This window comes from Chanos chanos, chromosome 6, assembly GCF_902362185.1.
Source record: "Chanos chanos chromosome 6, fChaCha1.1, whole genome shotgun sequence".
Lineage (NCBI taxonomy): Eukaryota > Metazoa > Chordata > Actinopteri > Gonorynchiformes > Chanidae > Chanos > Chanos chanos.
This window is the reverse complement of record NC_044500.1, coordinates 11,860,652-11,874,969: the sequence shown is the minus strand read 5'-3', so window position 1 is coordinate 11,874,969 and position 14,318 is coordinate 11,860,652. Positions and strand designations below refer to the sequence as shown.

The 14,318-nt window shown below is 41.6% G+C and overlaps 1 protein-coding gene across 2 annotated transcripts in view; it reads left to right on the top strand.

The window, feature by feature from the left end:
- The window catches only part of limk1a (LIM domain kinase 1a), a 34,393-nt gene extending 24,702 nt beyond the window's left edge, over positions 1 to 9,691 (top strand). For both annotated transcript variants that reach the window (XM_030777517.1, XM_030777516.1), the window contains exons 4-16: positions 1,784 to 1,893; positions 2,410 to 2,607; positions 2,928 to 3,033; positions 3,258 to 3,448; positions 3,891 to 4,077; positions 4,886 to 4,972; positions 6,523 to 6,654; positions 6,862 to 6,921; positions 7,320 to 7,385; positions 7,867 to 8,035; positions 8,303 to 8,358; positions 8,844 to 9,001; positions 9,529 to 9,691. In XM_030777517.1, the coding sequence (XP_030633377.1) occupies positions 1,784 to 1,893; positions 2,410 to 2,607; positions 2,928 to 3,033; positions 3,258 to 3,448; positions 3,891 to 4,077; positions 4,886 to 4,972; positions 6,523 to 6,654; positions 6,862 to 6,921; positions 7,320 to 7,385; positions 7,867 to 8,035; positions 8,303 to 8,358; positions 8,844 to 9,001; positions 9,529 to 9,691 (1,683 nt within the window). The remainder of the gene's footprint in view (positions 1 to 1,783; positions 1,894 to 2,409; positions 2,608 to 2,927; positions 3,034 to 3,257; positions 3,449 to 3,890; positions 4,078 to 4,885; positions 4,973 to 6,522; positions 6,655 to 6,861; positions 6,922 to 7,319; positions 7,386 to 7,866; positions 8,036 to 8,302; positions 8,359 to 8,843; positions 9,002 to 9,528) is intronic.
- The last annotated feature ends 4,627 nt before the right edge of the window (positions 9,692 to 14,318 follow it).

Sequence of the window (14,318 nt, the reverse complement as noted above, 5' to 3'; positions counted from 1 at the left end):
CATCTTTTCCTCCGCTTACACACCTTCAGTGCTCCTCCCGTTCCTCCAGAGACACTTCCATTTGTTTGAAATTCAATAGTTTGTGGTTTTGGTGGTTTGTGTGACGAAAATAGAAAAAAAGATCGAAATTCCGATACAAGTCCTTGAGGACTCTTTTTTTACAGTTTCCTGAACATTACTTGTCTTCAGTTTTGCTTTGGTAATTTGTAGTCTCGTGGCTTTGTCAATACTTGTTGTCATTACAGCATGACGTCCAAGTATAAACATTAAGACGTCAATGTAAAAAAACGTAGTAGTAGTCAAAGGCGCTGTCGGAGTAATGAGGTCAAATGTTGATCTTACTGTGTGTTTCTATCTGATACGCTCCAGTAAAGTATGCTGATTTTTCATACCCCACTGATCACCGCCGCCTTTGGATGTTTTGCAGCAGTTGTTCTTCTCAAGGCTTTATGACGTAGCCCAGAAAAAGAAAGTTCTGGAAGCCTCAGGCTGTCTTGAAAAGTGCCCTGATGTGCACAAGGGCAAAAGGGCCTATATACTTGTGGTTTAATGCGTCTTAATTTTAAAACAGGCTCACTGTACTGTGATGAACCAAGCTCATGCAGTCTAGGGCAGAACAGTTATCTCTGAGTGCTGTTTTGAGATCAGTGAAACCATTAGCTTATTATAGTTTTGACTGTTATTTGGGCAGTTAAAAGCCGAATGAATAATGGCTACTCTTTTAGATGGACTCACAAATGCACATGACTAGTTTGAAATGTGACACAGCCTCATGCATTGTGGCCGGCGGAAAACACCAGAAGCTGCGCTGTCCAAATTGATTATCATGTCTGATGAAGTTCCCAAGCACAGTCCCCGAGGGCAGCGCCCGTGCATCTGCCTTGGTTTCCCTAGCAACCCTCTCTTCAGAGGAGGGGGGTGTACAGGCCAATAAGTGTTGACTCAGGAATCTGCAACAGAGAGCCTGCCTATCGACCGGTCTAACTGTGCCCTCATGGAAAAGTGGAACCCTCCACAAATTTCATTTTTGTCCGTTGTATTTGTAATTATAATTATTTAGCTATTGTCTATTCGTGGTTAAATGTTAACCATAGCTGTTGTCTAACCATTGTATTTTAAGTAGCCACCTTTAAGGGTGTATTGCAAAATCAGTGTGGACTGTTCTTTTCTTAGACATAGCTAGCTGTAACATGAAGGCGGTTTGTCATATTTGAACTATGCAGATTGTAATTTTGTCATTTTGAAACCGACCTGTTGCCATTTTTACTCTGAAGTGCGGCGATATGTCATCACGAGCATTGAGCTTAGATTGTTATTGTTAGGATTTTTCACCGATTGGGTATACTTTTTTGTCAACTTTACCATAAATTAAAGTACTCTGGGTCTAATAGTGGAGGTAGACATCAATATTACACGGGGGGGGACGGTTGGACATCACCGGGCGCACAGTGGAATTTAGGGAATGATCAGTAAGCTTTTTGGGGAGTGATAGTGCCTGTGTTGTCCTCATTTCAGAATTGACAAACTCAGTACACACCCTCTGACAGAGGTTAGCCGAGTATTCTCTGGATGTTTCACACAGCCATTTGACACTCTGTGGACTATGTGTCGCGCGCAGCGGACAAATGTGCAGCATGCAGGAAAATCTCTTTTGGATCAACTTTATAACTCACATGAATTTGGATTTAAACGTGGATACATTTTGATTTTGCATTAACATTGTTTGCCTAGCCTCTGCCTCGGTTCTTACTGTGAATACACGTATGTGTTTTGTGTGTCTTAGGTCGCAGGAGAACAGAAGTATCACCCAGAGTGCTTCACCTGCCTGAACTGTCGAGCCTTCATCGGAGATGGGGACACGTATGCTCTGGTGGAAAGGTCGAAGCTCTACTGGTGAGTTAGAACGAGGGCGAAGATCAGTCTGTAGCGTAGTTCCCTCAGAGATCAGGCTTTTAGATCTTAAGGAACAGCCAGTTTCAGATAAATATCTCGTGGGACGCAAGATATTGACCCGAAACTTCTTTGGCCACATATTGTTCAAAACAAAACACATTAGTCACATTTTAGTTTGTGGTTTGCGAATTTTAGTTTCATGTTTTGGAGACGTTGAGCCGGAATGTTTATTTAGATAAAGACCATCTCTGAGAAAGAGTAGAATGTCCCCTCTGCGTTACACGCAGAGGCTCAACGATGTTGAAGGTAAACGTTAAAGCACTTGGAAAGTGCAGAGGGCTTGAGAAGAGCTGCTTGTGAGGCTTCTTCAGGAAAAAAATAAAAAATCCCCTAAGGAGTGTGGGGGCCTCTGCAGTGTTCTCTACCAAGGCGTTCTGCTAAGAATACAAAATACGCACAGTGATTCATCACAATATGTAGAAGACTGGTAACAAGACTTCTCTTGTCTCCCTCTAGTGGCCATTGCTATTACCAAACCATCGTGACCCCTGTGAATTTACCGGATTCACCGAGTTCCAGGATCCCTCACACGGTTACGCTGGTATCAATCCCAGCCTCCACCGATGGCAAACGTGGTTTCTCTGTTTCCATCGACCAAGGCACCAGCCCCAACGGCTATGGACATGAGCATAACCACACGGTTAGAGTGTCAGAGTAAGTGCTCCCATGTTTGCATGTGTGTGTGTGTGTGTGTGTGTGTGTGTGTGTGTGTGTGTTTGTTTTTAAGATGTTATGTGCGCTAAGTGGATAAAAGGAATCAGAAGTCTTTAGGCATTTAGAACACTTTACTTGATATTCCAAACATTCGGTCAACATACACCACAATGTAATGTCATATTTGACATTGTGGGCTGCTTAATGGTAATATGTCTATCAATATAAGATTGCTAATGGATGTGTTTTTCATCAGTCAATCTGTCTCTGTATCTCTGCATTAGACCTATCACTGATGCTCTCCAAATATGTTTTCTTAGAGTGGACTCGGAATGTATCAGTCCCGACGTAAAGAACTCTATACACGTTGGTGACCGCATCCTGGAGATCAATGGAACCCCCATCCGGAATGTTCCTCTTGATGAGGTACTTGCCAACCCTTCCTGTATTTTGAGAATGTCAGTAGTTTGAAGGAAATGTGTGCATAGGGAAGTAGTCGCCAAACATACTGTGTAACTATTCAAAATACCGTATCTAATCTCCCTCTCTGAAAATAGGTCAATGTAGATGCCTTTTATGACAGAGTCCAGCAGCACATGTACTGTGGTCAGTGTAGACCACAGTTTAATGACGGTGTCTCTCTCTGTCAGATCGACCTTCTCATCCAGGAGACCAGTCGTCTCCTGCAGCTGACCATCGAACATGATCCTCATGACCAGGGCGGATCAGAGGAGGATCAGGTGGACGGCCCCAGCCCTCTGTCCGAATGCCCCAGTCCCCTGAGTCCCATCACACAGCCCCCCAATCAGGATGTCAACAGTCTCCGCTCACGCATGATCACGTAAGCACTGATCTCAGTACAGTGTGGCACGCACCCTTTATTCTGTAACACGCTGACTGATCAACAGTTCTTTTATGGAAGTTGGGTTACAGTTAATATTGCTCGCTAGGGGGAAATTTTTTTTAGTCTTTTTAAGAACCCTCAGAGATTCATTAATTAAGTGCACGACATACTGGGTCCATTCTGTTTCACGCTCTGTGGTGGTTTTGACTTAGATTTTGTCTTGTAAGTCTCTATAGTATCTGGTTACCAGCAGTACCTAACAATGCTCATTGCAATGCTTGTTAACAGCTTACTGGACCAAAGTAAATTCTGCTGAGCCATGTCATTTCTCTTTTTGTCCTTTTTTAAACTGTTTCTTCAAATCAAACAAACTTTTGAGTATGTTCCTCAAAAAGACGTCCTGACTGTGTTTGCATCTCTCTCGTGTTCGTCTCCTCAGACGGAGCTACAGTATTGACAAATCGCCATGCTCCAGCAATGCCGCATCACCGCTATCACTGAGGAAAGACATCGGCCGTTCTGAGTCTCTCCGAGTGGTGTCCAACCGCACCCACCGAATCTTCAGACCCTCGGACCTCATCCACGGAGAGGTTCTGGGGAAGGGCTGCTTTGGCCAGGCAATCAAGGTATTTAGCCTGGCATACACACACACACACACACACACACACACACGCACGCACACACGCATGCACGCACACACACACACACACACACACACACACGCATGCACACCTGCAACCACACACACACCACACACCACATATTTTCCATACTTCCTGTCATAAAAGGGTGTACAGTTATTTGCATGAAAATGACAGGATGATAAAAGGGCTTTATCTTCCACCAGAAGCTGGAGTTAATGTTTACTTTCTAACAATTTACATAGATTTACATTTGCTTTGTTACTTCCTGCTGCTGGGCTTTGCTAATCTTTTTTTTTAGGCACAGATTATCAGTATATTTCGATTACCAGTGGATAACTGTAGAATGGCAGCTTGTTACTGTACTGACTAATTGATGTACATGCATACAACCAGCAGGTGGCAGCATTACAACATTGCAGATTAACCTTGTAAATATCAGACAGCTCCCATGACCACATAGCTTTACTTTTCATATCAGACTTTCTTTGCACATTTGGATGATTTTGACTCAGAAAGCTATTACGAGGACCTGCTTGTGTTTATTGTGTGCTTTTGCTCGCGAGGTGCGTTCAGGCGTGGTGTAAATTTCCGGAAGGGCTTTGGGGAGGAAACAGGGTGTTTTTCATGTGTGGCTCAATCGGTAACACATGCTAGCCAGCTGGGGTAAAATGAGGTGACTGCCCTGCCTTCTGGGGTGTCTGAGGGCACGTTGCCATTGGCTCTTGTTTATGATGTCACAGGCCTCTGGTTTTTTTGTTTGCCCCCCCCCCCCCCCCCCCACCCCCCCCAGGTGACGCACAGGGAGACGGGCGAGGTGATGGTGATGAAGGAACTCATTCGCTTTGATGACGAAACTCAAAGGACGTTCCTTAAGGAGGTGAGTCAGAGTTTAGTACAGTTTAAAGCACCGTCTGTACTCTTTTCAGCCACGCCTTTTTGATCTATGTAGGATATACACAGTTCCTCGGCTGTGTGCAGATGACATGGAGATCAGCCAAGATCAGCTGACCAAAACATTGACAATACACTGTAAGAGTGAGAAATAACAAGTTCTAACTACAAAAAAAAATGGATGGGGATGAGAACTACTCAGAAATTCAACAAATTATTTTAAAGGAATAGATGGACAAAATACTAAAACCCTTTTTATTTAAATTACAACCCCAGCGTGCCTTTGTCTGGGACTCGTTTATGAGAGAATCATTTCTTACTTTTTAATTGATGTATTTCACAGCGCGGTTGTTAACTCAGCAGTAAAAGGGAGGAAAGGTTTTTTTTTACAGGGGAACACAGTTACTGCTCCAGCTGCACAGTGTTCCATGCTGCTATTCAGGGACTTATTAAAGAAAGTTAATTTGGTAAACAGGTCTACCTCATTCCTTATGAGGGAGGAATGCAACACCAAAGGGAAAAACAAAGTGAAAAGCAGTGAAAAAGTACCTGTTCTCAAATACAAGTATTCAAGATTGTAACTTGTTATTGAATATGGCCATACCAGGTTGAATGCTTTACTACGGGCCTACGGCACTTTCAGTAATCAAGTGCGATAAGAAGCAGAGTATAAATTCAGTTGTTTCAGTTTTTATGTGTGTTTGAACAGAATAGATTGTAGAGCCTAATGAGGGTATTTATTTTTATACCTTATTTTTTTTTTCTCAATTTGAGACTGTAGTGGTGAAATAGGCCACACAATGAAATTACTGAAAGTGACATCAGAGACCCCTATTTACACACATTCCGTTATATTGTTTGTTTCTAAAATTACTTGACACTATGTTCCTTTTTAAAAGACAAATAGGCTTTATTTTGATTGACCACGATAACGACTTTTTGGCATGTCACCCAGCTCTAGTATACTGGTACTCCTGGAAATGAAACGGTGTGTGGCAGTTTCGCAGAACTGTTCTCTATTGCCAGCTCTGGTCTCCAGTAACCATCATGTGAATATTTTGGAGTGGAGATGATGTAACCTTAAATTCTTGCCCTTCAACAGACCACTCATGCAAAATAATGTTTGTCTAACTTTTTGTGTATATATATATATATATATATATATATATGTATGCATATATGTGTGTGTGTGTGTGTGTGTATATATATATATGTGTGTGTGTGTGTGTATATATATATGTATATATGTATATATATATATATATATACACACACACACACACACACACATATATACATATATATATATAGATGAGAATATGTTTTTTTTTTAAACTTAGACCACCTCAAATCGCCTTTCCAATGCTCACTACTGACATTTTAAGTATACACAAGTGTATCTGAAGGCTATTTGGAGTCCTGAAAGCTGAAACTAAAGGCTTTTTCAATCCCAAAATACGTTAGAGGCCGTTAAAAGATAACCAGGGAAGTGGCATTAAAGTACATTAACCTATTCCTTGATCCTTTTGCCTGCAGGTTAAAGTGATGCGTTGTCTAGACCACCCAAATGTGCTCAAGTTCATCGGGGTCCTCTACAAGGACAAGAGGCTTAACTTCATTGCAGAGTACATCAAAGGAGGCACCCTGAGAGATATCATCAAGAAAATGGTATGTGAGTTTGTGTATATATATGTGTGTTTATGTGTGTGTGTGTGTGTGTGTGTGTGTGTATTTCCAGAACGGTGTAGCTCAAAGGGAGAGAAATATCAAAAACTTGTATGTGTGTTATTATTTTTATATCTGAGTGTTTACAAAAATCATTGTCTGAGCATAGATTTAAAGTTTTGCTTTATTTGCGGTATTTTGTGTGAACAGGACAGCAACTATCCCTGGAACCAGAGAGTGAGTTTTGCCAAGGACATTGCCTCTGGGATGGTGAGTGTGTAGTCTACAGACATCCTCCATCAGCATACCACTTAATTACTGATTTTACGTCAGTCAGTATAATGCAGAGTATCCGCCAGTTCCTCTCACTCACACTGCCACCTTGTGGTCTTTGCGAGACCATAAAAATCATGAGTCATATGACTGTTGGATTTTACCAATGCAAACACAAAAGCCATGAATTCCAAGATTAGTGCATTTGTGGAGTCTTTTCATTCCACTGACTTAGCCCTCTGTTTAACACAGCATGTGACTATATATCACTCAGTTACAAAGCTCTTGAACATATAGCCATGATCCAGAAAGACAAACAGTGCACAACTTGTACCTTATGCTTTCACTGGATTTATGCTATTGGTGACCCCTCTGTTTGCTTCTCTGTCAATCAGGCCTATCTGCATTCCATGAACATCATCCACCGCGATCTGAATTCACACAACTGTCTTGTCAGAGAGGTGAGTGCTAACAACGAAATACACGTACACCGTTTGTTTTCTCTGTGGATTAGACCGCTGCACCTGTGTGTCCTGATGACACTGGGTTTTGTTAGACGTTGAGGGAATGTAGAAGGCAAAGAATGAGGCCCTTGGATTCCTTAGCGAAGACACAGGATGTTCTTTGTTTTTGTACAATGGGCAGTATAGAGAGGTTTTTTTTTATAAGCATAGAATCTCCAGAGACTTCAAGGTATGTCCTTTGTCAGCCTTCCATCCACAGCCTAAAAGAAACAGAAAGAAAGTCAGAGTATGTTTGCAATTGCCAAATATCCTCCTGAAAAAGCGCGAGTCTGTTTGTCTCTTATATATATTTTGGAAGTAATGTCTTTAGGCTGTAGATGGGGAAAGTCTTAAGGGGTAAAAAGACATTTTACCACGAAGGAATTGGAAGGAGAATTGAATGGCATTTGTTAAAATTTCGGTATATATCTCGTTGCAGAACAACAGCGTTGTGGTGGCTGATTTTGGCCTCGCTCGCCTCATGGTAGAAGACAAGAACCAGGATAAAATGTCCTCAGGGAACATCCAAGGGATGAAGAAGCCTGACAGGAGAAAGAGGTACACCGTTGTCGGTAACCCTTACTGGATGGCTCCAGAGATGATCAACGGTAAGTGCAAAAAAAAGTGTTTTGTTAGATTGTGGTAAAATACGAGGAAGAAAACATAATGGCCTCTAAACTGTTTGAGGTACATTTGCATGTCACTATGAAAAAACACCTTTAGAGAGTGATCCAAAAAGTTCTTTGTAGACATAGCACTAAGTAAACCGGTAATATAACGCAACTATGTCACATTTTTTAGCTTAAGTTTAGCCAACTAAAACATCAGAGAACTGTATATCTGATGTGTCCGTGCTTGCTTTGGCTGGTCTCTAGGTAAGAGCTACGATGAGAGAGTGGACATCTTCTCTTTCGGGATCATGCTATGTGAGGTGAGTGCCCCAGCACAGATCTGCAGGAATAATCATTGCGCTAGCGTGCTGTAAAAGTTTTAAATAGCTCCTCACTACATATAAGATTCCAGGGAAAACTCTTTAATGGGAAACACCAGTATGGTACCCATTAAGGCTCTGTCCTGCCAGTCTGGCTGAACGACACTGTAAAAGTCCCAAAATAGGCTAGCGGTCACCAGAAGTTGGTCATTACTGAATTATGTCAAAGGCCCATAGTTAGAAAGGAAGTTTGCTTTAGGTTGTCATTGACCAGACCTGGAGGTGGTGGAGGTCTCTCTTGGAAGGTGGTCTTTCTGTCTGGCACAAGTTAAGTGCAGCGTCTCAACCTAAATACACACTAGGGATGAGTTTGGCTTTTAACCCATAATGATCACAGCAGGCGAGAGCAAAGGAAACCTGATCTGGGATAATTTTGTTTTAGCATTGGGGGCCCCCTGACAGCATCTCTTTACCGTCTCTTTCAGATTATTGGGCGAGTGAATGCAGATCCGGATTACTTGCCTCGGGCCATGGATTTTGGGCTAAACGTGAAGGGATTCTTGGAACACTACTGCCCTTCCGATTGCCCTCCAGCTTTTTTCCCCATGGCTGCACTGTGCTGTGATCTGGATGCAGAGAAACGGTGAGTTTCAGCAAAGCAGGTGCAAAGAAACATGTCGGCTAAGCCTAATGTGACTCAGAGATATTACAACCCATTAAGAATCATGTTGCCCCTCACACTATGTCGGTTTATCTTTTTACTGACGATTTTGAACACAAACTATGTTGCTGTGTTACAAAGTGTGACAGGCTTTACTGTACTTTAAGCAAGTGTTGCTGTTTTCCAGAATTAGCTCAGAACCGCTTGTATTTCCATGTTAATTTTACCTGTTGCATGAGAAGGAAACCACATAGGCTGGTTGGCTAGTTTGCTGGTGCAACACCGCATTTTAAACGTCAGTAGCAGTGTGTAAAGTTTACTACTATACATCATTACTTTGTCATTTTGACACAGAATATATATGAACATCTGCTGTTTACTCTAAATGATCTCTGTTTTAAACGTTGCAGTTTGTTTTGTCTGTTCTCCATTATGTTTTGGCTGCTCTTTTTATTTTGTCTGCTGTTGGTCATGAACATCAATGCCCCTCTTTTTTTTCTCTCTTATAGTCCTGCCTTTGCTAAGCTGGAGGAGTGGCTGGAGAATCTCAAAATGCACCTAGAGATCAAGCTCCCGATAGTCTCTGAGCTGGAGCAAGTCAACCGTGCATTCTGGGAGAAGCATTCCGCATCTGAGAATGGATTGCATACACACCCAGAGCAGCCAGAATAGTCAGAGCTTGGCAGGAGAGGATAGGATTGGTCGAGAATGCTGACGACCCAGGCGGTGGAAGGTAGAGAAGGGCATTGTCCTCCTCCGCGGGCTGAGCAATATGGCTCTATGGCTTTGTCCGCAGTCGTTCTGTGAGTAACTCCACGTTGCAGGAGGTCTTCGGTGGACGTGACCACTCCAGCCGGAGACTCAGGGGAGGGAGGAGAGGGTGGGGGGAGGGAGAAGGGGGTGGAAGGGTGGGAGGAGAGGTGGTGCTGGGGGTGGGGGGGATTGACTGTGTAACTGGAGTGACTGGAGAAAAAAAAAACCTGTTCTCGTTTTCCTCTCCGGAGCCCGGGAGCTCCCTTCACTACCATCAGCTTTAGCCCATAAATGTTAAGTCATCGTTGCTTAAATCCACCATTTTGCGTATTGTGACTGAACCTCGTCAGTAATTGTATCTGTCATAGCAAAACCCTCGATTTGAAGATGGTGACGGCATCGGGTCCTCGTGAAACTCAAAAACAGATTGTCACATACATGAGTCTGTATGGGATTTTCAGATGTAAATCAGTGCGGCTTGATGCATATTGATTTGGTTTGATAGAAACATGCTGGAGAAGAGCAGGATTAAAATCCTTAGGAAGACGCATTTCACTGAAAAAACACATAGATTTAGATTCATTGGAGGCTCATCCATTGTGCTATATAAACAAGCATAAGAGAGAAATGATGCATGTTTGTAAATAGTTTACATGCTTTTTTTCCTCTGTATCGTACACTGTAAACAAGGGTCAACACAAAGTTAATTTTATGAGGTCACTGTGTACTTACAAGATTATATCTTAGATTTTGTCGCTTGCTTTGTGTAGCTTTGACAATATTTTTGTCTGTAAGGTACACTCCTATAAATTTGGTACTTTTGGCCTGTGTTACAAACAGTGCATTGCTCCTGTCACCCTTTGACATCTCCCGTTGAAATGTTATGATGTATTCCAGCCCTAATTGGTATATATAACTAATTATATTACATATTGTAAATGTTTTAAATATTGTATATGTAAAGACATTATTTTGTATACTGATGCAACATTGCCATATTTTTATTTGGCTGTGTGTTTGAATGCAAAAGTCAAGGTTGTTGCCCCTGTGGAAGATCACCCTGGCAACAATACGGCTTCTGAGCAACTTTCTCTCCTTGGAGGAAGAAGAATGGATGTGACCTGAGATGAAAGAGGCAAAAAAGTTCTAGAACCTTCCTTATGCTCTGCCTCTGATTCTGATGTGTGTTACTTTTTCTCACGCCTCTCTCGCTCGCTCTCTCTCTGTAGATCTAAGTTACTTTATTCATTGTCTGTCTTTGGTCTATTTTGCATACTGTGAACATGGCTTAAAAATATTGTTTTTTAGGAACACAATCAATCCGTCTGTTTTGGTCATCCACGGCTTTGTTTGAATTGATTTGGTTTCACCAGAAGCTCACAGAAATGTTACTTTGGAACTGATGTTACCACATTGCCATTCAGTACTGATCTTAGATCAGCTTTATCCCTTGTCTTGACATTAGATGAAGTCAGAATTGGGTCTTGGGAAACCTGATCTCAGACCAGCACACGCAGCTTCTTCCGGAGCTATTGTCACACAGAGACAGGTCATATGTGGAAGTGCTGGGCCAAAGCCACCTGATGTCTGCCTGTGTCTCACTATTGTGTCCACCTCCCTATGGGAGGCTTCCTGTTTACACAAACCTGCTAGCTGTAAATATCTTTATGTATCTATGTCTGTAGAAAAGCCCAGCTTTGTCTCTCTCCCCTCTCGTTCTCCCGGGGATGAACTGCATGGTGTGCTGGCTAGATGTTCCACTGCTTCAAACCGAGCTATTCTTGTACCTTTGAACAAATATTGTGATTCAGAAAACGAATACAACGGTGGATTGACAGGACGATGTATACAGACCTTAGTCACAGGCCAAGAGGAGGGGGGAAAAAAATGAAAGAAATGAAAAAAAAAAAAGACACAGCATCTCTTTTTTTGTATAGAACCACTGTAATCATTTTGTATAGATTTTCTTCAAGTAATTTAATTTGCACTAAATAAGAAAATGGCTGTCCTCAGGGCCATTTTGTCTCCTTTGGTTACTTATGTAATGAAAATGTGTTGATTATTATATGAATGCAAGTCACTGATGGAGCCTTTTGTAAAGTGAGTCATGGGATACCACCCCTCTGAGTAGCAAACTGTTAACATGTGACAGATATAAGCACCAGCAGGCATTGAGATATTGTCCCAAATAGATACTCATCACAGTCATGCTCAACAATAACCACTACTAATGAAACGCTGATGGGAATGAAACCTCCTGTTGTGTTTCTTGTCTTCCTTTAGCAATTTTCCCTTTTCACACTTTCATGTTTTGACCATTGTGCGATATACATACATCTCACCTATTTCCTCTTCCGCTTAATTGTATATACACATACAAGGTAAATTTGAGAACCAAAAAAAATATGGCCATTGTGAAGCAGTCATAAGTGACGTCTCTTAGCTTTATTTTGTCTGAGGTATTAAAACTCTGAACATTTTGTTTCTGTTTGCTACACAGGGGTAGGGCCCCATTACCTGTTTGCTGCCTACAGAAAGATCCTTTGTGAAAGATGTCCTTTGTCATAATGTCTGCTTCATTCTACACTGTCATAGATCATTGAGTTTTTGAAACCACTGTTTAACCTAAATTGAAAGAGCACTTAATGTCCTTGTCCGGAATGCAACTTTGATAGTCCAGCTCAGGGCAGCATTACTGAGTGCAGCGCAACTGGATATTGGTATATTCCACTTTACAAAATGAAGACAGTCAGCATGGCAGGTCCCTCCCCCCCACCTACTTATTCATATATATAAAAGAATCAACAGTCACAATGACACTCTGCTGTACATCTTGGTAAATGTGAAAAGGTATGAGCATGTAAATTGGACTTATCACATTTTTTTTTTTCTGTCAGCTATAAACCAATCTCAAGCATGATTATATGAGCAAACCATTGTGTGAATGCTGCAGCTGTAAGTTACCTCTTTGCAAAGGATCATTACCTCTGATCATTGCTGTGCCTTTGTTTTAAGCTAGCCTTGCCAACGACTTGTAGCGTGTTTGAGATGATTTTCTTCCTTTTTTTTTTTTTTTTTTGTAAAATACTTGTAAGCCTAAAGAATTGATTTTATATCATTGCCGATCAAGTTTGATGAGATTTCCTCTTGTTCTTTATATTTATATTCTCCATATTTCCATTGTCTGATTTGAATATTACAGGTTTATGATTTGTTTTTGTTTTTTTGTTGTTTTTTTATTTTATTTTAACTTTTACACAAGCTGTGAAAACAAGTCTGCACTTTAATTCTGGCCGTGAACATTGAGAATCCAAGGAAGCGACTGTATTTCATTGCAGCTGGAATAAAACTGCCGCTCCTTAACAGAAACATTGTGTCTGTGTTGTCTATTTATGAATTAACTTGTGAGGTAAAGAGAAACATAATATGTTTACTGTTTTAGGCAATTTCACTGAGATCATTTAGTTTAAAATGAAATCCTGACACCTCAGAAAACAGTCCTAAGTCACATGGCAATGTCAAATGGCTCATTTAAGAGCTATGCCTTGATCACTTAACATTTCTTACTGAGACTCTTGTCGCACAGAACAGCTCAATGGTGATATGGCGAACACTAATCAAAGTTATATTCTGAAATTCTGATCTTTCGACTGCATGACTCATCAAAATGAAACAATTTGGATTCTGGGACGTACACTTTACAAACATTTGTGATGGGCAGCGCACACACACACACCTCACTCTGTCTGTCTGTCTGTCTGTCTGCGTGAATTATTTACAATACCATTCATCCTTTACCAAACCATATTCTAAAACTCCCAGTAACAGACGAGAGGCCTTCCAAAATTCTTCACAGAACCGTGAAGCCATAATTGTAGTAATTGCAAGTTTATTCGATGGCAGACGTTAGTTCTGCGCGTCCATGTGCGTTTGTTTTCATTCTAGTGGTGGTGCAGGCTGTAGTTCATGACGTCACACTAGTCTACCAATGCTGTATGGAGCTATGTCCACACAACCCGCTTAACTCTCAACGCAGTCATTCAGCATCAGACAGACTCAGGGAGAGTATTATAGGGGTTGATGTGGTGTTGTTTGCGCGAAATCTCATAGATTGTGAGCGTCGCATTAATCTCCATCTGGTGTGCACGACTTTACCATCATCGGGAGGATATTGCTGCAAGTTCAAAGCGAACGCGGACGGAACGTAATCATCGACAGATATTAAACTCTATTAAAATGGAAAATTCTTCTGTCAATAGCAGGTTCAGGACTGCGTTATTCAACCACGGTGAGTACGGACCTTGGGCTTAACGAACATTCCACAGACATAGGCCAAGATAATGTCCTAAATCGGACTGGTATCACTGACTTCGCTGTGTCGCTTCCCAGCCTGTCTGGCTGTTCCTTTCGTCATACGTACATTAGCTCCGTTGTTGCTATTTTGCCTGCATGGGTATGTTAATGTAGAGTTGAAGTCATGACTTGGGAAGTCAAAATCAAAGGGATAAGAGAAAACTGACCTGCAATGTCTTGCTATATTTGTAAT